General features: G+C 38.0%; 2 protein-coding genes and 1 pseudogene across 4 annotated transcripts in view; 1 reads left to right on the forward strand and 2 right to left on the reverse strand.

The window, feature by feature from the left end:
* Positions 1-404: 404 nt before the first annotated feature.
* TMEM237 (transmembrane protein 237) lies at positions 405-20,174 on the reverse strand. Of its 3 annotated transcripts, none has more exons than XM_054479130.2 (13): positions 20,009-20,174; positions 17,514-17,545; positions 16,881-16,885; positions 15,597-15,653; positions 13,350-13,487; positions 9,914-10,034; positions 8,660-8,817; positions 6,316-6,439; positions 5,817-6,008; positions 4,660-4,733; positions 3,912-4,005; positions 2,639-2,760; positions 405-927 (listed from the first exon to the last, which is right to left on the reverse strand). In XM_054479130.2, exons 1-13 carry the CDS (start codon positions 20,048-20,050, stop codon positions 860-862), a joined length of 1,227 nt encoding a protein of 408 aa, XP_054335105.1. In that variant the 5' UTR covers positions 20,051-20,174; the 3' UTR covers positions 405-859. The 3 variants fall into 3 exon arrangements, with proteins under 3 accessions (XP_054335105.1, XP_054335104.1, XP_063503866.1); XM_054479129.2 differs by lacking the exon at positions 20,009-20,174 and adding an exon at positions 19,257-19,455; XM_063647796.1 differs by lacking the exons at positions 15,597-15,653; positions 16,881-16,885; positions 17,514-17,545; positions 20,009-20,174 and adding an exon at positions 14,012-14,218.
* Positions 20,175-20,302: 128 nt separating this feature from the next.
* MPP4 (MAGUK p55 scaffold protein 4) overlaps positions 20,303-25,867 on the reverse strand; it is a 50,532-nt gene continuing 44,967 nt past the window's right edge. The window contains exons 20-21 of the mRNA XM_054479128.2: positions 24,352-24,486; positions 20,303-22,044 (exon numbers count right to left, since the gene is read on the reverse strand). Coding sequence (XP_054335103.1) covers positions 21,853-22,044; positions 24,352-24,486 — 327 coding nt within the window. The 3' untranslated portion in view covers positions 20,303-21,852. The remainder of the gene's footprint in view (positions 22,045-24,351; positions 24,487-25,867) is intronic.
* Positions 23,362-23,459, forward strand: LOC129032229 (U6 spliceosomal RNA; annotated as a pseudogene).

Consider the following 25,867-nt stretch of genomic DNA (forward strand, 5'->3'; position numbering starts at 1 on the left):
GAAACCTCTCTGACAAAGAGCTGGAGAACAGAGATGGTGAATTTCTACTCCTATTTCTTGTCACTCAGAAAAAAGGGACAGAGGAAAGGGTACTGCAGATGTCAACTGGGAGCCCACAAGCTCACAGGTCTCTCCTTTATTCCCCTGAGCCTTGCCCTGTTCAGCCTCTTTTGCTACATAGATTTTGTAAAGCTCCCTCTATGATCCTGATGTACAACCAGACATGAGAACCACTAGTACAGATTATAATGAGAAGCAACTTTTTAGTTACTTCTAGGTAAAAAATTTAGGTTATATAATTTTTCAAACAAAAGATACATTCCCTTTTTATTGGTCATGATGTAGAGCATCTTTCAAGCTAAATTATATTATAATTATTACATGATACTCAATCACTAAGCCAGTTTCAGAAAAGACAAATTTCATATTTCAATTTATTCAGTAAGGGGAGGTCAAAAATGAAGGCTTTTTTCCCTTCTACCATATTCGCTAAATTTATGTTTAAACCTGATATATATTTTATAACACTATTTAAGTTATGGCTTTTTCTAAACCAGCGCTTTTTAAGATAATAGTTATAAATACAATTGTTTTGAGAAAATAGGAAATAAACACTTTCACTTGCTGGTTTCTAGTTCATTATTCCCTTTGTCATTAAGATGATAATGCTATACAAATTAATATTTAGACATAAATAGCAAACATAATTTTAACATTTTTCATAATATTGAGAGATGTTTCAGTATTATATAATCAAAAAATCTATTACTAATACACATGTACACATCTTATAAAAATACATTTAAAAACAAAAATGGGACAAATACTGGGTCATTATTCCTCCAAGGGTGAGCTGGTATTATGAAGAGGCTTTGATTTCTTTATCTTTATCAGGATATTCTTCCACCTCTGAGGAGAATATTAACTCTGGAGAAGAAAATGAACAGATCATACTTAAAATTGTTTCCCAGTGCCTCCAACAGAGTTGTATAGCTTATTTATAAATAGTCCTTTAAAAAATTGACATAATATATACTAATAGAAAGCCCTCAAGTAAGATTTCTTGACAGTGAAATCTGATTTAAAAGGTAAGCTGATAACAAATGTACAAGTTTTACATTTTAAAATATTTAAATTTTAAATTATAAAACCCTTAAAAGTAAAACGTAATAGAGACAATATACAAAATCCTACCTGGAAATTTAAGTCACTTAGAGAATCAAAGATCATTAAACAGCTAAAATGTCTAATTCTCCAGTGATCAGATCATCTGAAACATAGGGGACAGATACAGAGGAAGGACTTGGAACTAACAAGAGATGTGTGCCAGGATATTTTAAATGGGTCATCCCATTTAATCATCAAAACAATGCAAGAAGCCAGGTATCATTATCTCATTTTATACTTACTTTTTAAATCCACATGTTGTATGACTAACATGGCCTTAAAATAACAGGATTCTGGAAATATTTAGACTGAATACTGCACAATCCAGATGCAGTTTTGATCCCAACTACAATGTAGAATGTTATTAGCTGACATTTTCTACATTTAAATTATTACTTAGCATAGATGTTGGCGAAATTCTGCATGCTAAGGCTTCTGAGGCAGATAGGTTGTAAATAGTTGGTCAAATCAAAAATAAAATAATAACCAACGCCCAGAAAATATCCATAAAAGATGTTTGGCCAGGCGCGGTGGCTCACGCCTGTAATCCCAGCACTTCGGGAGGCCGAGGCGGGCGGATCACGAGGTCAGGAGATTGAGACTGTCCTGGCTAACATGATGAAACCCCATCTCTACTAAAAATACAAAAAATTAGCCGGGTGTGGTGGCAGGCGCCTGTAGTCCCAGCTACTCAGGAGGCTGAGGCAGGAGAATGACGTGAACCCGGGAGGCAGAGCTTGCAGTGAGCCAAGATCGAGCCACTGTACTCCAGCCTGGGCGACACAGCGAGACTCCATCTCCAAAAAAAAAAAAAAAAAAGGATATTCAAGGGTAAAACTGTTGAACATTGGCCAAGGAAACACAATTTACAATACAAATACTAAACAGTTCTTCAAGCAGCCTAAAAAGTTAGCAGTTTGCTAATATGATGATTCTTCTTCAGGTGTTCCAAAAGGGGTCTGGGGACTACAGATGAGTGAATCACTGCACACTGAGCATGTTAAAAGAGTACTAAATGCTGTTAGCCAATGAACGGTTAAGAATTTGTACCAAATAGAGGAGGAAGAATAATTAACTTGAGTATGTGTCTGACAGAGAGGCTATGTAGACGAAGCATGATTTATTTCAAAATTAAGAGATACTTTCATCAGCAGGAGACTAAGAGAAGTGAAGAGCAAAGACTTTTTCTAAATTACTTGAAGGGTTCCAAGAGAAGAAATACCTCCTGAAAATGCACAAGGGCCACAGAAGCCCCTCATTAAGTAGTTCCAGACTCAAGCCCTCCTAGACACTCCTCCCTGCTTCTCTTGGCATTCTGTTACACCACTTTATTTTCTCTCTTCTTGTATCATTTTAATTTAAATGTGTCTTTGTTATTGGAATATTATAAGCTATACCTATTAAAAGCAGGTTTATAAAACCATTATAGAAGATTTCAGGATATTCTTATACTATTTTTTTTCTTTAATACCTTCACTAAGATCCATGCCTGGCCTGTAAGACAAAAATAGCCAAGATAATCCAACCAGAAGAGCCACCACGAGATTCACCACAATCCATGGCTGGAGAATCTGTTCCTCAATTCCTGCTTCCCTAAAAATGTAGAAATACTCATTAGAAGTGCCTTCAGTTTGGTTCATATACACAAATATATCTATTTTATGAACTTTAAGAAAAAACAGCAGTCCTCTCCTAGAGAAATAACAAGTAAAGCGTGAAAGAAAATATAATTTCCCTGTAAAATATACCACATATATAATGAGAACAAGGGTTCAAAAGTTATTTAAACTCTAAACAGATCTGCTGTATACATTCATATAAATGCAAAGTTAGTATTCCCAAGAAAATTCTCTAAAAGTTTTCCTTCCAACTACCATATTAATCATCAATAAAGTATCTCTGCTTTCTCTTTACCTGATGTCCCTAGCCACTCTCTCAAAAAAGACTACTTTTGGATGCTACGTGCAGCATTTGGGGAAAAAAAAAAAAGACTGCTTCTCTAAGTTTTATGAACTAGAATCTCAGCCATCCTGGCAGCTTCATGGCTGGCCGCTGATCTGCAGATGTTGGCTCTCCCTATTCTGCTCTTTCTAGCATTGCTTGGTTTTCTGAATCTATTCCAGCTACTCACTCCCATCACTGTTCTGGGGTATGAAACTCCCTGACAGGGGGTAAGAATGCAGGGCTCCTTCCGTCCATCGTATGATGGACTATAACTTGGCTGGTCGCAGTGGCTCACGCCTATAATCCCAACACTATGGGAGGCCAAGGCGGGTGGATCACCTGAGGTCAGAAGTTCAAGACCAGCCTGGCCAACATGGTGAAACCCCATTTCTACAAAAATACAAAAATTAGCCAGGCATGATGGCAAGTGCCTGTAATCCCAGCTACTCGGGAGGCTAAGACTGCAGAATCGCTTGAACCCAGGAGGCAGTGGCTGCAGTGAGCCGAGATAGTGCCACTGCACTCCAGCATGGGTGACACAGCGAGACTCCATTTTGGAAAAAAAAAAAAAAACTATAACATGAAGATCTAAAACAGATTTTTAAAAGGAAGATATTTCATTAAAAATGCAGGTGGACATAACAATAGTTACCTACTAACCAAAGGAATAAGTATTTTCTTGCCATCAATTTGGAAACAAAAACAGAGCCTTCATTATTTGTAGATGAAAAAGAATGGAAGGATAAGAAAAGTTGCTGTTATTGCCATTAACAATTGCTAATGTCATTGTGAATTCTTACCAGAGGCTACCATTAACAGAAGAAGGTGTGTAAAGGTGGATTCTGTCACTTGTCATTTGCTGACTCAGAGATAGTATAAGAGCAGTAAAGTACACTGAGAAAAAGACAAATGAAATTACTAATAATTTTTAACAACCTGGTTTATTTTGAATTTATAGATTAATATCGAAAATAATCTATACTTTGGTGACTGATGATATAAAAGAAATTTATTTGACCAAATAAATATATTTCAATAGGCCAGATATTCTTATATAAATTTTTGAGAACAATAGGTGCAGAAGGATCTTTTGAGACGTTCACTATTTCATCATTAGAACTGACAAGAACCTAGAACATCTTTTTAAAAGTTAAATGACTTGCTCAAGGTCCTAAAACTAGTTTTATTAACATTCTCAAAACTTAGAACAAAATGCATTCCAAATGATCAGAAAGATATAAAATAGTTTTTGTTATTAAAAGGCCATACCCGCTGAATCTGTTTAATGTCAAGTAGAAAATACAAAAGTTAAAAAGTAATATAGTACAATAAATTAAGCTTTTCAAAGTTATTTAGATGAACCTCAATTGAAAAAATAATTCTATCAATATTGTGCCTTTTATGTTTCTAATTACAAATTCACTGAACATCTATAGGTAATGTTTATAAGTAGCAGTAATACAACTTTTAAAAAAATTATATTTATCCTGGTTCAAAATTATGGTATAACTCAAGTATTACAGTTATCAAGTTAAACTGCTTACTCACAGAAAGATGCTAAAGCTGTAGGATCCAGGGCCAAAAAATTTCGGATTGCTACTGATATTTTAGCAAAGTCAATCCTAGAAAATACAAAAGCTTCTTGTCACAGCACAGTTGTAAACTTCTTAACAAAACTTTACTTTCTTGACTATAGTTTTTTCCTTCTCTATTCTAATGCTACCACATATACTATTACTAGGTTTTAAGTAGCTACAGTGTATACTTAACACGCATGACAAAATTATCTAATTTACAAAGGCCACATAAAACATCTAACTAGACTACTTTGGACAACATTCCTTTGGGGTTAAAACATCCTAAAGAAAATTAAACTTGATCTACAAAATTTCATTACTTTCTACCTCTTTCTATTACCCATATTATTAGGCTCTAACTAGGTGGATTTTTTTTAAAAGGGGTTAAATTGTGTTCCCAAAAAGGTATGTTGAACTCCTAACCTGGAGTACTTATAAATGTGACCTTATTTGGAAGCAGGGTCTTTGCAGATGTAATAAAGATAAGATAAGGTCATTAGGATGAACCCTAATCCAGTATGACTGGTGTCCTTATTGGAAGAGAAACAGATACAGAGATGCACAGGGGGAAAGCGCTGTGTGACGACAGAGGCAAATATTGGAATGATGCATCTACAGCCAAAGAATGCCAAGGACTGTCAGCAACCACTGAAGTGAGGGGAAGGTCATGAAACAGACTCTCCCTCAGAGCCCTGGAAAAAGAAATCAACCCTGGCCACATCCTGATTGCAGACTGCTCGCCTCCAGACCCGTAAGAGAATAAATGTGCTGTTTTCAGCCAGCCAGTGTGTGGTACTTTGTTACAGCAGTGCTAGGAGACAAAAACAAATGCTCTGAGTTTCACCTATACCTGATTTAGATGATATTTAGGAACTTCTGAGTTGACTATATTTGGATGAAATTTTGGACTTACGAATTGATGCTGGAATGGGTGAAGTCTTTTGGGAATATTTTGTTTACAATGGTCTCATCCCCTCAAAAAAGAACAGAAGTAGACTGGCCTTAAAACTTTTTGAAGTAATATTGATACTCTATAATTCTATTTTGAAAACTGTCATGGTCAGTGACACATTTTGCTCAGCATTTCCTCCTGAAGAAGTTAGACAGATCTGGAGTCATAAGCATTACCTGTCAAAAGCTGAAATTGTACTCAGAGCCAAAAGCAAGTACAGAAGACTCTGGAATGGATACGCTAGGGTCTTGTATTGTTGCAGAAGGTTTGAGAGGTTGGATAGCTGATCTCCTGCTAGAACATATATCACAACAATATTCCACACAGCACAGCCAGCCAAGAATCCATGAGAAAAGAGACCAATCATCCTGAATGGAAAAGGGTTTGATTACTATACATGAATTACTAAAGTAAAAAGCTGAAACATGTCTAAAATCTCTTCATATACAAGAATAAAATTCAACATTTCATGACAAGTAAAAGCAAGCTCTTTCTTTTTAGTTACACTGATAGGTAGATCACTCAATTCCAACAGGATGTTTAAAAAATATACCTACCTACCATTTTAAGTTGTCATTTCTTTAACAATATTGAACAACCAAGAGGTTATTTTTTTCTTTAATTACAGAACTCAGTTAACGTTTATTTTAAGAAAAGTCCAACAAAAGCAGCCACCTGAAAGCCCGGTGCACTGTAAGTGCCACATCTCTGGTGGTCCAGGAAGGCTTCATGTCCATTGACACATCTATGTTTTCTGTGGTCTTTATCAGCTCTGAACGATCAGCAGCCTGGAATCTCCCTAAGAACACATAATGTAATTACTAACAACTAGCAAGAGAGAACCCTGGTAGCCTTTTTCTTTTTTTTTTTTTTAAATTCCATACTCAGGAAGCCGCAAACCAAGACTGAAATATTGCTGTTCTATCTGAAAATTCTCCTTGACTCAGTACCTATTTCAGAAGGATCTTTTCTTGGGGTTCCTTAAACATAATTTTTCATCTTGAAGAAAAATAAGTGATGTCAGTGTATTTTCTGCTCAATCCAAAGTGAAATAACAATTTCAGAAACCAATTGTATTTAATAAAAAAAAAATGAACTTTCAACTCAGAATAAAGTCTAGAAACCTTTAACATGACCTAGTCTACAAAATTCTAATTTAGAGACTTTAGAAGTATTAAAGTTTACATGCCTATACTATCAAGGTAAGTCAATATTTGAAAACTACTTTAAATTTCTTAGGAAAAGATGTCAGGATGTGTAGCATGGCTTTCTGGGATGACAGGAAAGAAATGGGCTGCTTCATAAATTTCTCTTTAGAACATTCCTGTGAAGAACATCAGTTCAAGAGTCAGCATTGCAATATTGCATGAGCAGGGCTTTAGCCTTTTTACTGTTGATTCAGAGGCTCCTTCTTATATATCTAGTAATCCACAAATAGACCTCAGGAAACAGGAAAGGTTCCATTTCAATTATCCTCACCAAACCCAGTTCGCAGGTGTTTTGGAGGATGAAAGACAGGGGTGTGACAATTTTCCCTAAGAAAAGACAACTTCTGGGCAGACAATAGAACCACTAGTGCCTTTTATGGCCAGTTACTCTAGCAGGGAAATTTTTATGCTAAGTGAAGCAAGAATAAAAATGAGGATTAAGTGATACTGCTTGAAGAAGAATTGCGGTAATTTAAATGACCACATGGTAGATGAATAAAACCACGTGACTAGAAGTCATAAAAACACAGTTCAAGTCCCAGTTCCACCCTAACCAACTGTGAGACACTGGGTAAGTCAGCCTCTCTAGACCACAGGTTTCTTATTGGCCAAGAACTGCAAGATCCCTTAAATGGGATCTTATGAAGTAGAGTTCTAAAACAATGTACACAAAATCTAAATTGTAAATTTTAAGGACTAACCTTTATGTTTCAGATGAGTTCTTTAGGCAGCATATCCTTAACATATCCATGGTAGTATATAGTCATGATCATGCTTTGAGTAGGTTTTTCTTATACACTGTGTTATAGATTGAATGTGTCCCCCAAAAATTCATATGTTGAAGCCCTAACCCCCCAGTGAGTGTGAGGTCACTGGGAGGTAATTAGATTTCGATGAAGTCATGAGGATGAAGTTCCCATGATGAGATTAGAGTCCTTTTAAGAAGAAGAAGACACACCAGAGCTCTCTCTGCCACATGACGACACAGTGGCAGCCATCGGCAAGCCAGGAAGGGGCCTTCTCCAGTAACCTAATCTGCTGGAACCTTGTCTTGGACTTCCTAGCTTTAGGAACTATGAGAAATAAATGTCCATGGTTTAAGACACTCAGTCCGTGGTATTTTCTTATAGCAGCCTGAGCTAAAATACACTGCAAACCTAGTCTCATAGCCAGTATACATTATACAATGTCAGAACTATCTTGCAAAATAATATATAGCTATAATGTTGTATTTCTTATTTAATATGGTAGTATCATCATGCATTTTCTCTCTTATTGTCAATTGTAGAATTTTTATCATTATCTGTCCCACCACAACTACTACTAATTGCAGCAAACTGGTAAAGTACAAGAAAGAATAAAGAATCAGGCAGGGGTGGGGAAGATCTTTACATTACCCATAACCCCATAAATCCAGAAACAACCAGCATTAATATTCAAGCCTATTTCCTTCAAGTCTTTTGTCCTATGCATCAATCAAACTGCGTGTGTGTGCGTGCACATGTGTATATGCTCATTTTTTATCACAATCTTTCCATAAAATGAAAAATTCTCCCTAAACATTATGTTTAATGGTGAAGAACATTATTATATAGATACACCACAACTTACTGAAATTATTCCTCTCCTATTTCACATTTAGGTTGTTTCCAGTTTTTCACTCTCATGAATCATAGCATGATGACTAGTTTTGTGTATAAATTGTTGTACATAGTTTTGCTTAATTCCTTAATTCAGATTTCCAGAAGTATAAAGGATATCCTTGTACAATTTTTAAAGAGTTCATATTCTAAAACAAGGCATCTACTTACGGCTTTTTTCCACAAATACTTTGCCTACAGGCTGGCTAATGCCAGTGGGTGCAGTGAATACAGACTGCTGTTCCACAGTAGTTTGCTCATCAGTGATTATGTCTTCATCTTCTACTCCTAGCTCATTGGCATACTGTAATTCTGCTGGCTGGGTTTTCCTGTAATAAGGAAGTATGTATGAAAAATAGATGATTATTGAATTTTTACAGACTTACATAAGGAACTAGCTATAAATATAATGGAAATGGCCCTGGACTTGAGTTAAAAAATTTGGTTTTATCAAATAAATCGGTTATTAACTATTATGTGCAGCAAGTTACTTACATTTCTGAGGGCTTCAGTTTTCTCATTTGAAAATTGAAGTGACTGAATTAGATCTGTAAGCTTCTTTCCAAATTTAAAACTGTATGATTCTGTATAGACACTGATAAGGTTTGGCTATGTCCCCGTCCAAAATCTCATCTTGAATTGTAATAATCCCCACCTGTCAAGGGACTGTTCTGGTGAAAGTGAGTTCTCAGGAGATCTGATCGTTTTGTAAGGGGCTTCCCCCTTCACTCAGCTCTAATTCTTCTCCTTCCTGCTGCCCTGTGAAGAAGGGTGTGTTTGCTTCACCTTCCACCATGATTGTAAGTTTCCTGAGGCACCCCCAAGTCATGCTGAACTGTGAGTCAATTAAATCTCTTTCCTTTATAAATTACCCAGTCTTGGGTATGTCTTTATTAGTAGTATGAGAACAGATTAACACAGACATTGATCACTATTTGTAGGTTCATTTTCAAATACAAGTAATAGTGCTATATATATGCCTTCCAATGTTATTTCTTTAAAGTATACTACTCATTTTATCTTAATGCTAAAACAGTTTTACTTATTCCCTAAATAATCATAATTTGAATTCTGTTAACATAAGAAAATAAATCACAAGATCCTATTTCACTATCTTTAATTTTTAAATATCCTTAATGTTTAATTTTGCTACTTATATATTCTATTTGTGTTCCTCGTTTTTAGAGATGGCTCTTAAGTTTTTTTATTTAAGTACAATCTTAATTTTTTTTATTTTCTCAGTGGTTTACTCTTCTCAAATTTGTCATTAGATTGGTTTAACTTATTTTTTGTAATAATACTTATCCTAGAGGTACACAAATACAAGTATGTAATAAGACTTAATGAGAAGCTACTGTTTGGGAGCTCCAAACAAAGCATCAGGGTAATCCTGGAGAATAGTTAGAAGAATAAATAAATTCTTACTTTGTCTTCCTCCGAGGTTTTTGAATAACTGCCTCCTCAGCTGGCTCCGCATCAATACCATTTTCATTTCGTAATAAAGATGAACTAGATGACTTCTTTTGGGTGGAGGAAGTCTCCAATTCTGAAAACAAAATACATTTAACTTTTCAAATAACTAAAACATAAAAAGAAAAGTAATGTACAAGACTTGTATAAGAGAAAAGAACTTCAAGAATTTTAATTGGGCAAAAATGTTTTCACTATCTTAAAAATTTTTAATTTTTTAAAAATGTTATACTTCTAAACTCTCAATGTAAAAATTGAAATTGTAATGCCAAACAATATGGAAAAAAATTAAGTAACCCAATACCCAGGCTGTGTTGAAGATTCCCAAGATTATCTCCTGGTTCGCTGACTTTCTAGAAGGGCTCACAGGACTTGGAAATCATCACACTCACAATTATGGTTTACTACAGCAAATGGATATAAAGCAAAATCAGCAAAAGGAAAAAGCACATGGACCAAGTCCAGAGGAAACCAAGTAAAAGCTTCCAAGAGTCCTCTATCAGTGGAGTCAAATAGGATGCACTAACATTACTGGAGAGTAATGAGTTGTGACAACACATGTGACACATGTTGTACAAGGGAAGCTCATCAGAGACAGTGCCCAAGGTTAGGGGCTAGTCACATAAGCCTAGCACATACCAAAATTCTGGATGCCCGGAAGGGAAGCAGATGTTCAGCAAAAATCACTTTGTGTGCACAAATGCACAGTGAGCCACCTTATAATTTAGGGAAAGTTTTCTATCAGTGTAGGGAGCTGTTTATCATCCAAGTTCTCAGATGCCAGCTAAGGGCCAATCTTACCAGCAGGCTTTTCCAAGGATAGCAGTCTCAGGTCTACTATATTAACTCTTTTCTGCACACAGGGTAGGTATTAAGTTTAAATGAGTCAGTGAAGCCTTCTTCTAATCCACTAGCTACTCTTCCTACCTGGAAATACTAGCTCCCTGGAATACCTTCAAGACCTTACAATTCTATTGTAATAAAATACTTACAGCCTCGACTGGAAATATAATGCAAGCAGTAGAGCCTACCATTGGTCATCCTGAACAAAATGAATGAAAACACAATTTTTAAATCCAGAAACTTAGAAAGCTGAACCTGCCAGCCTTGGTACTTTGGAATGGCAATGACAGGTCCTTTTTGATTCAAAACTTAGTTGGACCCTGAATTTTCTAAAAGAGGTCATTTCTGTAAACATACTTTTCACAAATTATAAAACTAGGTATTGGTATTCATCTTGATTTTTAAACTTGTATCCCAACTAAATTACTTAAAGGGCAGTTTTAATGAAACTACATTTACTGCCACTAATGAAATAAACTGTAGAGTAGTTAAAGCTAGTCTGAGAACCACTTCTGTCTCTTTTCCTTCTTCTGCCATCATCCGCCCCTTCATTCTCCTCATAGACCCTTAGTGCCCGCAGGGACTGTGGCATCCCACTTCAACTTGCCTTCCAAAATTATGTTCCATTCTCCTGACTTTTCTAGTTCCTGCCCTTCTAATCCTATAATTCTTCCATCCAATCAAGACACGCCGTTTTCTAGAAGGACAAGTAATTAGGAAAATTATAATAAATTATTAATAAGGGCTGATGTTAATAGGAGAGCGCTAATCTCCCCATCTTTGTTCCTTCCCTGAGTTTTACTCCAATACAACCCTTTGTCATTTTTCTAATTATTATAAAAGTCATAATGCTCAAAATATAAAAAATTAGTAAAATATAAATGAAGGAAGAAAATTTCAAAAATCATACTTCCTCCTTCTAAAACTTCTACCACTGTAACACTGCTATATTCTTCCATTCTTTTTACTATGTAGATGTATGTACATATTTGCGCTCTGGGTTGAACTGTGCTCCACAAAAAGATATGTTCAAGTCCTAACTCATAATACCTGTGAGTGTAACCTTATTTGGAAATAGAGTCTTTGCAGATGAAATTAAATTAAGATGAGGTCATGCTAGATTGGAATAGGCCCTAAATCCAACGACTGATATCCTTATAAAAACAGGGAAATGGAGACACAGACACACAAGGAAAAATGTGAAGATGGAGGCAGAGAATGGCATTATGCCACCACAAGTCAAACAATGCCAAGGACTGTCAACAACCATAAGAAGCTAGAAGAAATGGCCAGGCGCGGTGACTCACACCTGTAATCCCAGCACTTTGGGAGGCCGAGGTGGGAGGATCACCTGAGGTCAGGAGTTCAAGACGAGCCTGGCCAACATGGCAAAACCCTGTCTCTACTAAAAAATACAAAATGAGCCGAGCATCATGGCAGATGCCTGTAATCCCAGCTACTCAGGAGGCCGAGGCAGGAGAATCGCTTGAACCCGGGAGGCAGAAGTTGCAGTGAGCCGAGATCGCACCATTGCACTCTAGCCTGGGCTATAAGAGCGAAACTCCATCCAAAAAAAAAAAGAGGCTCGAAGAAACAAGGAAGAATTCTTTTCTAGAGACTTCAGAGGGAGCATAGTCCTGCAGACAACTTGATTTTGGACTTCTCACCTAAGAACTATGAAAAAATAGACTGTTGTTTTAAGTCACACAGTTTGTGGTAATTTGTTATGGCAACCCTAAGAAATTAACATAGTATATTTTACAAAAATGGGATCCTCCAATACATACTATTTTATAACCTTTGTTCTTTGATTTAATAATACACAACTGATGATTATCCGTGTCACCCTAACAATCCTTTTAATGGGTACCTGGTTCCTATTTATGGATAAAGTATGATTTATTTAGCCAGTATCACACCGTTAAATATTTGGGTCATTACCAATTTCTACTCTTACAAATAATGCTACAGTTAACATCCTTTAATTACTGCAGCTATTGAATTTACTACTATTCCTAGAAATCTGGACAGGCTATATCTATGCTCCTATGAGCAAAGCATGAGTGCACCCATTTCCCATCAATATTGGATTTTATAATTTGAAAAAAGCATTGCCAATTTGATAGGCCAAAAAATGGTATAGTATTTTATTTACCTTGTGAACTGCCTGGGACACAGAAAGACTGAACAAATGTTAGCTGTTGTTTCACTATATTATTGTTAGTACAGAATCTATCATTTCCCCACTAATCTGAAATGTCCATTTCATCATTTACTAGATTTTTCTATGCTCTGAGATCTGAACTTTGTTTAGTCCTGTATTTGTTGCCCTCCTCTCATAATCTATACATACATGATCAAAAGAGACCTATAAAGTATTCTTGGCTTAAGCCATTGGAGTTATTCTAGTGGTAAATATTTTAAACATAAAAGCAAGAAACCACCTGTAGGATATGGATAGAGGGAAAGAAATGAGAGCAGAGAGGTTTTTATCATGTCATCAAAATCACAAGTGCTATCACAACCTAACCTTGGTTTCTTCACGTACCAAGAGGTAGCCTTGTCTTTTTCTGTCTTCTTTGAACAGGAGCCTCTGGGTGCTCTTTGAGTTCTTTAGTTGATGGCTCACTGCCCTCAGAGGGCCTTCGACCAGCAGTCTGAGCAAGGCCTTCCAAAGAAGCACTTGCTATAGAAAAACAGAGTAGAAAAAAATGAGATTACTTGAGCAAACATCACTGAATCTTAAAAAGATGGAGGAAAAGGTAACTAGAATGTTTCCTATAGAATAACTCCATCTCTTTCAGAACTAATTATCCCCCAAATCTTTTCTTCCTCGTCACCTGTAACTTTGGGCTTTAAGTTAGGAAAAGAAATAAATGAAGGAATAAGAAAGGCTGAGGAAGAAAAAAAGAGGGGGCTAAAAAGAAGAGCAAAAGATAGGAGGAGGAGAAATTGCTTCAGAACATTTAGAGCTTTGAAAAAGGTGGAAAACATAATAAAAACTGATACCATAGAGAATTCTCTTACTTGCCTCTTGCCTGAAGAATTTTCATCAGCCTCTATATAGTAAAGTCCTTCATTAATAAGTTAAAGAATGATAAAGTCATCATGGATAATTGGAGTTAGCAGGTAATTTATAAATCTCTTCATTTGGTCATTCACTTCAACTTCTTCCCTCATGAAATCTTTTAAAAGAATTTCAACACATACCTGACTGCATTCCCTTCCTGGCTTGTCTTCTTCACAAAAGAAGAAATAGAAATTGCACCGGGTGCAGTGGCTCATGCCTGGAATCCCAGCACTTGGGGAGGCCAAAGCAGGCAGATCACCTGAGGTCAAGAGTTAGAGACTAGCCTGACCAACATGGCAAAACTCCCTCTCTACTAAAAATACAAAAATTAGCCAGGTGTAGTGGCATGTGCCTGTAGTCCCAGCTACTCGAGGAGGCCGAGGCAGGAGAATTGCTTGAACCCAGGAAGTGGAGGTTGCAGGGAGCCGAGATCACACCATTGCACTCCAGCCTGGGCAACAGAGCAAGACCCTGTCTCAAAAAAAAAAAAAAATAGAAATGTATCAATAAACAAATGAAAATGTTTAACCTCAGTAGTATTTAGAGAAATGCAAACTAAAATAAGCTACTTTCCCCCCACTAAATTAACAAAAAAATTTTAAAGATTGATATTGTCCAATGTTGTTAAGGATTTAGAGAATGAGACACTCTCAGACTCTGCAGGTAGCAAGATAATAACTAAAGCTTCCTTAAGGTAATTTGCAAGAGTCAGTCATACTAATAACGCACACATCCTGCACCTAGCAATTCCACTGTTAGCAATCCATCCTACAGAAGTACTTCTTCCCTACCACCCACTATTTTATGCAGAACTGCAACACTGTTGGAGTGAAAAATTGGAAATAACCTAAATAAATAACAGACCAGTGATTATGGTACGTTCTTATCATGTAATACAATGAAGTCACTGTTTAAGAATACATAGAACTCTATGTATTAAGAAACAAAGATAGTATGTATGATTCCTTTTATGTTTTTGTTGTTGTTGTTTGTTTGTTTGTTTTAAAAAAGGAGTAGCAACCACAGAAACCTTTTAGGAGTGTGAGAGGTCACAAGTAAAGAGTGAAGTTAAAGGATCAGGTAAAGATAACCTTGAGGTTTCAAGCCTCAGTGCTGGGAAAATGGCAGGTTCCATTAACAGAAAATCATGAGACGCAAAAAAATTATTTCTTCTTAAAGGCGACAATGGATTCTAGATGTGCTGAGTTTAGAGTTACGGATGCAACTTCCAGGATTATTAGTGGACGACTAAGACAAAAACGAGTTCTGCTCACGACTGAAGCTTTACTATTTAAATGATGATGTGGCCATGCCTTCAGACTCATGCTCTAATGTAGAGATATTCTGACTGAAGTGAGACTTAAGAACCCTGTGTTTCTAAATTCAGTATCTTGTTCGAGGGTCTGGAATCAATCATAGCTTAAAACCGTGTATGTTGTCTGGGGATAAAAGACCTTAAAGAGTCCAGGAATATCATGGAAATAGGAGCTTAGATGGCACCACCTTCTATTCCATGAACGCGTCCAGATACTCCTCAGGCTGCCCACTGCCCTGCACCTCACCACCACCAGGAATTCCACTGCTTCAAACTGGCCTTAATTCTATCCTTAATGAAGTGGAGATTCGGGGCTGCTGGGGCCTTACTTCTCCCTTATCTGTGATGTTTACTAGACCTGAGGTCCTAGGAAAACTTGTGATCCCACACAACAAAGAATAATGTCTTACCTGGTGTGTTTTTTGTTCTCGGCTTCTTTTTCTTAGGACGACTAAGTGGAATATCATCTATAAAGCAGGAAAAAAACGTCAACAGAAAAGGCTGCCTAAAATTCAATTCAGAGAACAGTCAGAAGAGAACTTTTAAACAGGGAAGAATTTTCCCTCTCTTCCCTGGGCCTGGCAAACGTTTATAGATTAGGGGAAGAAGGCAAGAAATTGAGAAGATCAGAGAGAGCCCACAGTGTGGTACCAGTAGCACACTGCGGGTCAGTAATGTTAGAAACCATGACACAGAAAGTGGGTTCAACAAATATTCATCTGATCCCCTATATTTCCCAGCCTCCTCGCACACAGGTGTAGTCTATGACTGGTTCTGGCCTATAGGCTGTGAGCAGAAGTGATCTGTGTCATTTCAGAGCCAAACATTGAAAGAGCCAGTGAGTAATCTTCCAGCTTTCTCTTCCCTTGTGGTGACTGAGGAAGCCTCATGTTAAGATGGTGGGATCACAACACAGAAGTAGCCTAGATTGCAGGCCAGGCGCAGTGGCTCACACCTGTAATCCCAGCACTTTGGGAGGCCAAGATGGGCAGATCACTTGTGCTCAGGAGTTCAACACCAGCCTGGCCAACATGGCAAAACCCTGTCTCTACTAAAAATACAAAAAGTAGCTGGGCATGGTGGCACACGCCTGTAATCCCAACTACTCAGGAGGCTGAGGCAGGAGAATGACTTGAACCCAGGAGGCAGAGATTGCAGTGAGCTGAGATCACACCACTGCACTCCAGCCTGGGCAACAGAGCGAGACTCTGTCTCAGAAAATGAATAAATAAAGTAGCCTAGATTGCTATATCAATAGTAAAAAGGTAGTGAAAGGTAATGGTCCCCCATTTTTGCCATGGCAGACTTTGTATTAATTAGAAATAACCCTGGGTGATACTAAGTCACTGAGATTTGGGGGTTTTAGTATAGTATAACCTTGTCTACCCTGACTAAATGAGACAAAGGAAGGTGCAGTCCTCATTATAGAGCTACAAATTAGCCAACAGTTATGTGCTGGGTGACCCCATTCAGGGATGACGTGCTTTTATAATGGTAAGGTCATCTAGTGCTGTATGTCAATGATAATTTTTAAATAATAGTCATGGGAGATTATTTGACAAAAACATATTGTAGAATTACAAATTACACCATTCAGATCCAGTTTTAAGAGAAACAAACCAAGGAATCAAACTAATTTTTGAGCACCAAATACTGTATTTAGAAAATTTTATATTCACATTAAACTAACTCACCTTGACTAACACGCCATATAACACCAAACAAATTTAATCAGCAGGACAAAGACAAAAAAAGAAACAATTAATTAGAAACCTGTTAATATTCACAGTGAAAATTGACTTAAATCATTACAAATTTATAATAAAATTAGCTTTCACATAATAGCTAGTTTACAAACTAGTTTACTGTTTATAATTAAGCGGTTTAATAACACTGCTAATAAAATAATGTCAATATTTTCTGAACCTACACATACATATTCCCTACTGTCTATTAATAAAGTGGATTAAGCAGATTAAGAACTCTTACTTGTCACTGATTAAAATCAGCTTAAACTCTGAGGAAACTATTCTCACAAAAGATCAGAATTCTGATTTAAAAAAAACAAGACACTAAAACAGTTAGAAAGGGAATGGATCCATTATCCTACCATGTTGATATTCAGGCTTTTAAATATAACATTCCATTATAACTGTTATTCTTATAATTCAAGGATTTTTCACCTTTAAAATTTCAGAAAATCCCTAAATTTTTCAGAAGAGTTTCCTGAATCATTGTAATTTTGCAATGATACTAGTCAATTTTTCCACTGTCTTCATTTTCCATTTTTAAAGCTCAATAATGAAATTACTGTAAATTATTTTTACCTTGGCACAGGTGGAAGGGCTCGTGGAGGACGCTGTGGGGGGAAAAATAAATTTGCTTGTAAGTAAAAGCCTAGAGCATCTTTACTTCAAATACCACAAAGCTATTTTTTTTTTTTTTTTTTGATACAGAGTATTGCTCTGCGGCCCAGGCTGGAGTGCAACGGCACGATCTTGGCTCACTGCAACTTCCATCTCCTGGGTTCAAGCAATTCTCCTGCCTCAGCCTCCCAAGTAGCTGGGATTACAGGCACCCGCCACCATGCCCGGCTAATTTTTGTATTTTTAGTAGAGACGGGGTTTCACCATGTTGGCCAGGCTGGTCTTGAACTCCTGACCTCAGGTAATCCGCCCACCTCGGCCTCCAAAAGTGGTGGGATTACAGGAGTGAGCCACTACCCCCGGCCAAAGCAATTCTTTCAAAAGTCTGTTGTTCAGACATGAAATAAAAATATAATGGATCGGACTAGGATCTTCAAATCTCTTGATAATCTTGTTCATCAGTGAAACCTGGGAGGTACTGATGAGAAACATGGGCAATTTAAAATTTGTTCTCCCATTCTAAATTTCATATAAAATTCTTTCCTTCCTACATTCCTTTCTATCTCTAGGCCAGGCCCTTTTCTAAGCATTAGGAATACACTAATGAACACAATGGAGAGAACTCTGCTTTTATGAAACTTACATTCTAGTGGTTGAGTATTAGAAACAATGTTAAAAATATATATATGATAATATATACTATATATTATATGCAGCATGTACGATAAAATATATATTTATATGCTATATTTAAGACATATATCTTGTATACATATCGTGTGTGTATATATATATACACAAGATATACATATATATACACACACACACACACACAAAACGTAATGAATGAAGGAGACTGAGTGCTACTTTTGTTAGGGAAAGTTTCTCTGAGTTTGAGCTGAGACCTGAATGAGAAAGGAGCAACCGGAACAAATGCAAATATTTTTAGGTTAAATTGGGCTTGGAATGTTTCAGGTAAAAGGACAGCAAGGCTGCCGCACAATTACCAAGGAGAGGTAGGCAGGAGCCAGATTAGTTAGGGCCTTGCAGACCAAGGGAAGAAGTCTGGATTTTGTTTTAATTCAATGGGAAACAAATGGAGGTTTTAAACCACATACTAACACAATTTTTAAAAAGGCCACTTGCATACACTGGGAAGAATGCGTTTTAGGGCAGAAAGAAAGGTGGGAGGAACCCTTCTAAACCCTCATTTACATGAATAAGAAAAGTGTTTGTAGTTCAGAGAGCATTACAGTTGAGAAGTATTTAGAATCATATACTAACAGAAATGCCTAGAAGCCAATTTAATGTTCCAAGTATCTCATGCTGCTTGCATAAGACATTTATTCAAAAGTGTTAAATTTCAGACACTCTTGTAGTTTGTCCCATTTAGCAATCCATTCGTTCGAACAGTAGATTAATGCAAGTACTACAAGATTAGGACGAGGCAAGCTGCCGTAATACCATCCAGTAGTCAAAATTACAACTGGAAAAGAATGACAGTCACGGGAACGCGCTATTGTTCTAAAGATGCTACGAAGCGCGCGCGATCGATCCAAGGACTCAGTTCACGTAACTGATTTCAAAAGTCCCGCAAAAATGACGTTCCACCCACCGAGAGACCCAACCTCTAATCCTCAAAAGTAGGACGGCTCAACTGAAGACAAAAATCTTAACAACTAAAAGTAGCTAAGGCTCACTTACCACAGGATTCTTCCCCATTCTGTGTTTAGCTTGCCTCGGCGGCAGCCGGCCCCCAAACCCAGGGCACCCAACCCCTCCCGGCTCGGTCGCGCGCGCAGGCGCAATGCGTCATCGGGCCGCGCCGCCGGGGTAGTACCCCGCGCGCAGCGCTACGCGGGGATGTTGGGGTGAGAGGCGTGCAGATATCTGGATTGGCCAGTCCAGACTAGCCCTGCCAAAAAGGGGGCCTCGGAGTTGGGGGTAATGTGCCCAGGAGCAGAAATCCGGCGACCGTGGTGCTGCAATCACAGCTTTCCCGTGGTTTCCTAAGCGCTCGCGGTGATTTGTTTGCGGGAAGCGGGGCGTGACGGAAGACGTTGGTTAAAGGACTCCGCAGGCAAACAACGATCTCTTCTGGGCAGCTACAGACCCCTCGGAGGAGGAGTCTAGGAGAGGCCTGGCTGGAAGCCCCGGCACTCGCCGGGCGCCGGGCCTCAGATAAATGAGGCGTCGTCGTGGCAACGCGGGCTCAGGTCCCCGCAAACTTCATGCCAGGCCTCTCTCTCCCACTCCGGGAGTTCGGTCCCGGCCTCGCCTGGGTCTCCGTCCACTCCTGTGAACACTGGAGGGGCGGATGCGCACACCCCAGGAGCAAGGCTCTCCCTTAGTGATCTCCAGCTCGTTGGCGCCCCACACACACACCCACCCCTACCCCGCCAAGTGTAGCTGTTTACCCGCCACCTCTAGAGGCCGACGCGCCCCTTGCCGCTCACCAGGTGGCCTTCCTCCAGCCGAGCCCCCGAGTCAGCCCTCATGGTGCTCTCTCCGCGGGGCTTCCCCGGCGCAACCGCCGGCGGCCCGAGCCCAGCTCCCCGCGACGCAGCGGCCTCCGGGACCTGTGGGACTCCGGGGCTTCGTGGCGCCTGGCGAGGTCGCCGCCCCCTGATCCAGGTCCCCGCCCGCCTCTGTCCTGCCAGGCCCTGCTGGGTTTGGGAGGAATGCGTTTACTCTCCAGGACCAACGAGTCTGTGCGGGCCTGGGTGTGTGGATGTGTATTAATATAGGCAATTCTCACATTTTCTCCGATTGCTTACGCTTCATCCCACAACTGTGTAAATCAAATTTGGAAAAACTTTTTCTCAACCTTAAAATCAAATCCAACCTCACATAAATATCACTACAAACGACCTAATTTGCATCGTTTTGTTTGGTTGGGTTTTTTTTTTAAGATAATTTTCACTTTAAGTAACAGAGAACTACAAATATTTTGAATCATGCATTCTGTTTTACAGTTAAAGAAATGGGAAAGATGGAAGAATGATGTGGATATGGAGAAGAGAACGATGCAGAAGATGAACAGATACAGGGACAGGGAAAACGCCTGGAAATCTCAAATCTAGGGAAAGAAAGAGAAACAGCACTTTGTAATGGCATCCTAATCTTGTTCAAACAAACGGGGTTTGTTGCCCTATACGCACAGAAGCCAATATTATGGCGCTGGTTTTTTGAGAAAAGTTTTCATTGTGAGTCAACTAACAAGGAGACAGGAGTATAGCTCTAATCTGTCTCCCTGTGCTGGCTTTAAGACAGTATTTTTATTAGAAAACGTTTAGGGGGTGGATTCTGGGATTAGTAGGTGATTGGTGGAAGAAAAGAAGCCATCTGGAAAATCCTCTGGCGTTCGCAGTTACCTCTTCATGTCCCTTCATGGGTCGCATGTGCAAATTTTGGAAGGAGTCAGTGTGAAACATGGGGGAAGATTCAAGCTGTGACGCCAGCAAGCTCATTTTGTACAGACTCCAGGTAGCCATCCGTGTTAGTACTAACCAATTTCAGCCAGTTTGCTTTGTTTTGTTTTGTTTTTTAATCTCACAATGGAAGAAGTTTAGGCGTTTTAGCAAGTTGTTTTTTATCTGCCGTCCTGCGTGCTCAAGAATTTCTGTTAGTCCCTGGTTTCTTTAACTCTGAGACACGGTTTCACTCTTGTGATTTTCTATATATACGTCTCTAGGATTAATCCATTGCCTTTTTCTAATTTAGGCATGCATGTAGATATTGGCTGTAAGGAAAATTAGTGTTTGTCACACCTCTCATGAGAATAATTTTTTCCTTGTAGGCTGATTTGTAAATAGTGAAGGCAGTGCAGTTTCTTGTAGGTTTTGATTTTAGATGTGAAATGTGTACATTAAAACTTTCTTGCTGAGTTAGTCAAGTAAGCACTTTTTGTAAAAGATGTTTTCATAAAACGCGTTTCGTAGAGTAAAATACAGTTTCTAAAGTTAAATATTGCTTATTTTATTTAGGAAAGCTCTTTATTTAAATCTTACAAAGATCATGTGAAATCTGCGAAAGGTTCTCATACTCAGTGACTTAACATTATTCATATTTCTACCACAGCTGCATATGAGGTAAAGGAAAAAAAAATTTTAAGAGCCAAATAGGTAACTACATAACCATACAATAAAATTTTTTTTCAAATAAGATTAATTAATAAACTGCTGCACTTTTAAAGTTGTACACATTAAAATGAGTCAAATACTGTTGTTTTAGATTGCAACTATGGATCGCTGTAACAAGGGTACAGTGTTAAAACTCCAGCATTAAACAAGAAGTCTCATTAAGACTCAGTATCTGAGGAAATCCATGTTGCTGGTACCCACTGAGGCTCCTCCTGAGCCTTCTGTATGGCAGACAACAACTGGGCACATGCATCGTGCAAGCTGTCATTCACAATCACATGATCAAAAAATTGGCCAAACTGAGTTTCCATTCTTTGGGCTAAATTTTCCATCTCTTGTAGGTCTTCATCCTTTAGGAGAAATAGAAAAATATGGATAGTACAGACTTAATTGGACAAATGGAAAAAATACAGTTTGTTATGCTGTCACATTCAGTTGTGAAACTATGTATAAAAACAGTAAGGTCCGAAAATTTTGCACAGATGATTTTTAATAAAGTTTCAAAAATATTTTTTCAAAATTCTACAAAACAAGCAAACTAGAAAATAGTAATTTTTTTACCCTCTGTTATTGAAATAATGTGGCTAAGTATAGATAAAATAATTTTTTTTTTTTTTTAGACAGGGTCCCACTCTGTCCCAGGCTGACATGCAGTGGGATCATCTCTGCTCACTGCAGCCTCTGCCTCCCAGGCTCAAGTGATCCTCCCACCTAGGCCTCCCAAGTAGCTGGGGCTATAGGCACATGCCATCATGCCCAGCTAATTTTTGTAGAGAAAATATAATTATTATAACAGGTATGAACATATCCTTCTAAATTAATGTGAAGCATAAGCAAAGCTGGGAAAAGTATATCACTATCCACAGTATGTCATCCTTTATTTCTTAGAAATGTATTACTGAGATAAAGAAATTTTAATTTGGAACTTTTTTTTAAATAATAAAAGACTGAAGTTTTTATTTTAAAAAATGAGGTCCAATAAACGTTTTCTAAACTACAAAACTTATGTTTTAATCTTTAGTCTTAATGTCTCGTCATGTTTTGCAAAATTTAGTAATAGTTTGCAGATTACTCCCCTCAACTTCCTGTGTGAACTTATCTTACTCTTACCTAAACACTTGAAACTTTTTAACCATATACAACATAAAAACAAAGAAAACATACTAGTTTAAATAAAATTTAAACATAAATTTCAAGTGAACATTAATCTGATAGGAATAACATTAAAGATACAAAATGGCCACTTTCAACATGAGGATGGTATAAGCCAGTTATATTATCTGTTTCTACTATTGTGAAATGTTCATTTAATGAAGGTAATTTGGCATTCATTTGGCACTAATGCATTAAATTCATTGCTGTTATTTTCTTATTAGATCATGAAAATAGTACAACTTGTCACCAATACAATCTGAAACACAAATACAAATGCAGGCACCAAAATCTTGTGGCTTTACAAAGTGACCATACATATGATCCAGAAACAATCTTGTTAATTTGTTTAGACTGCCATAAAAATGAGAACAATTTTAAATGCCCGTAAGACTCAGCAAATACATTCGTGGACTCCACTGTTCACAAGGCAAACTGGAAAATCAGACCTCCATAGTCATTGAAAAAAATATGAAAATAAAAATAATAAGAGAAAGGATAATTTAAAGATACCTGTGCTTGCTTTGGTAGCACATATACTAAAACAATGCAGAGATTAACGTGGCCCTTGTACAAGCATGACATACAAATTTTAGTGAATCATTCATATTTTTAGTTTCAATTTTGCCAGGTAAATAAATTCTGGAGATCTGTTTCACAACAATGTGAATATACTTAACACTAAATACTAACACTGAACTGTACACTTAAAACGGTTAATATGGTAAGTTTTATGTATTTTTACCACACACACACACACACACACACACACACACAAAGTAGCTGTAATATCTTGATGTGGGTGATGGTTATCTGGGTGCATACACACATAAAAATTCATTAAACTGTACACTCTATATACCTTACTGAATGTATGTTATGACTCACAATATTTAAAGCATATTTAATGTAAAATATATGTATGCAACTGGAAAAAAAATCACCTGTTCTAGGATGAGATCACTGTTTAATTTCACCTGGCTTGCCCCCTCTATTATTACCATCATCATTTTACAATGAGATATACTCACTGAGCATTTTTAAAGTAAGCTTTTAAGTAAAAGATAATCTGTTTAAAATACAGATACCAGGCTCCTATATGCCCAATTTATGTTTGGCTTTGCAAACTATGGCTCAAGGATTTTTTTTTAAGCTAGACCCAAAAAAATAAGAAAGAAAAAAATAAGGGTAGCATCATAACATTTATTAAACTTTATTTTTATATCTGTAAGTGATGTCCATCCAAAAGGATAAATCATAAGGGCATTATCCATTAGAAACAAAAATTACATTCTCTAACACAGATCCTGTAGAAACAATACAGTTTTAATTTTTATTTTTTTAAATAAAACAATAGTAAACCATTTTATTGAGGGCCTTTTGGGGAGGGGGTCAAAAAGGAGGAGGAGGACAATGAGATCAGAGATCCTTGGCCCGGCCCAACCCAGATCTCTCCCACGCAGAAGCTACTGAAAGCAATACAGTAGTTTTTGACTTGCTCTTACCTTGAACTTCACGTCCACATAGTAGTCAGTAATAATCTTGGCATTTTTCCGAGATTGTTTCATACACCTCATATTCGATGGCTTTATAAATATGACATAGGGCTTCAGTTCATGGGTTCGAACCACTTGAATATCCTACACAGAAAATTTAAATGCACATTTATTTTTTGTTTGTTTTGTTTTGAGACATGGTCTTGCTCTGTCACCCAGGCTGGAGTGCTGTGGTGCAATCACAGTTCACTGTAGCCTCAGCTTCCCAGGCTCAAACGATCCACCCGTCTCAGCCTCCCAAGTAGCTGGGACCACAGGCATGTGCCACCATGCCCAGTTATTTTGTTTTATTTTGTTTTTAAGTCTCATTCTGTTGCCCAGGCTGGAGCGCAGTGACGGGATCTCTGCTCACTGCAACTACCGCCTTCCCAGTTCAAGCAATTCTTGTGCCTCAGCCTCTCTAGTAGCTGGGATTACAGGCATGTGCCACCACACCCAGCTAATTTTCGTATTTTTAGTAGAGATGGGGTTTCACTGTGTTGCCCAGACTGGTCTCAAACACCTGGCCTCAAGAAATCCTCCCATCTCGGCTTTCCAAAGTGCTGGGATTATAGGCATGAGCCACTGCACCTGATCTAAATGCACATTTAAAAACAGAAGTCCTGGCTTTCTAGAGTGAACATGAAGCTTCTCAAAATTTCTAAGACCAGAGATTAGCAATTATTTTTAGAGTATAGTCTCATGTACCCTCAACTCCTCAATTCTAAAAAACAAATGAACATTTAAAAAATTTGAAGATGGAGTTTTAGAATCAAAATTAAGGTCAAATCCTGATTCTTATTAGCTATGACTAGCAATTGAAATCTTACTAGCTGAGTAAGAATCTATACATGAGAGAATCTCATTTACTGAGAGTAGGATTCTATACATGATCTCATATGACAAAGACAAAGACAGACTCTCAAGGTGGATCAGCTCTGTTTCACCTTCACTTCCCTTTCCTTTTGCTATTATCTCACATTGGATACTACTACCATCTGTTTTCCTCTGATTCTCTAGCACACAAATTATATTTCTAAATGACTAAGAAAACACGGCTGGGCGCAGTAGCTCATGCCTATCCCAGCACTTTGGGAGGCTGAGGCAGGTGGATCACTTGAGCCCAGGAGTTCCATTGCCAGACCAGCCTGGCAAACATGGTGAAACCCTGTCTCTACTAAAAATACAAAAATTAACTAGGCATGGTGGCTTGCGCTTGTAGTCCCAGCTACTCGGGAGGCTGAGGCACGAGAATTACTTGAACCCGGGAAGTGGAGGTTGCAGTGAGCCGAGATCGTGCCACTGCACTCTAGTCTGGATGACAGAGCAGGGCCTTGTCGCAAAAAACAAAACAAACACATACACACACACACACACACACACACACGAAGAAAATACAAAGTTCATAAAAATTGGGCCCACGGATTGCATGCTCTTTATCTTACCTTAACTTGCTCACCCCTGCTCCATTCTACATGTGGTCTCA

Source organism: Pongo pygmaeus, chromosome 11 (assembly GCF_028885625.2).
Source record: "Pongo pygmaeus isolate AG05252 chromosome 11, NHGRI_mPonPyg2-v2.0_pri, whole genome shotgun sequence".
Classification (NCBI taxonomy): Eukaryota; Metazoa; Chordata; class Mammalia; order Primates; family Hominidae; genus Pongo; species Pongo pygmaeus.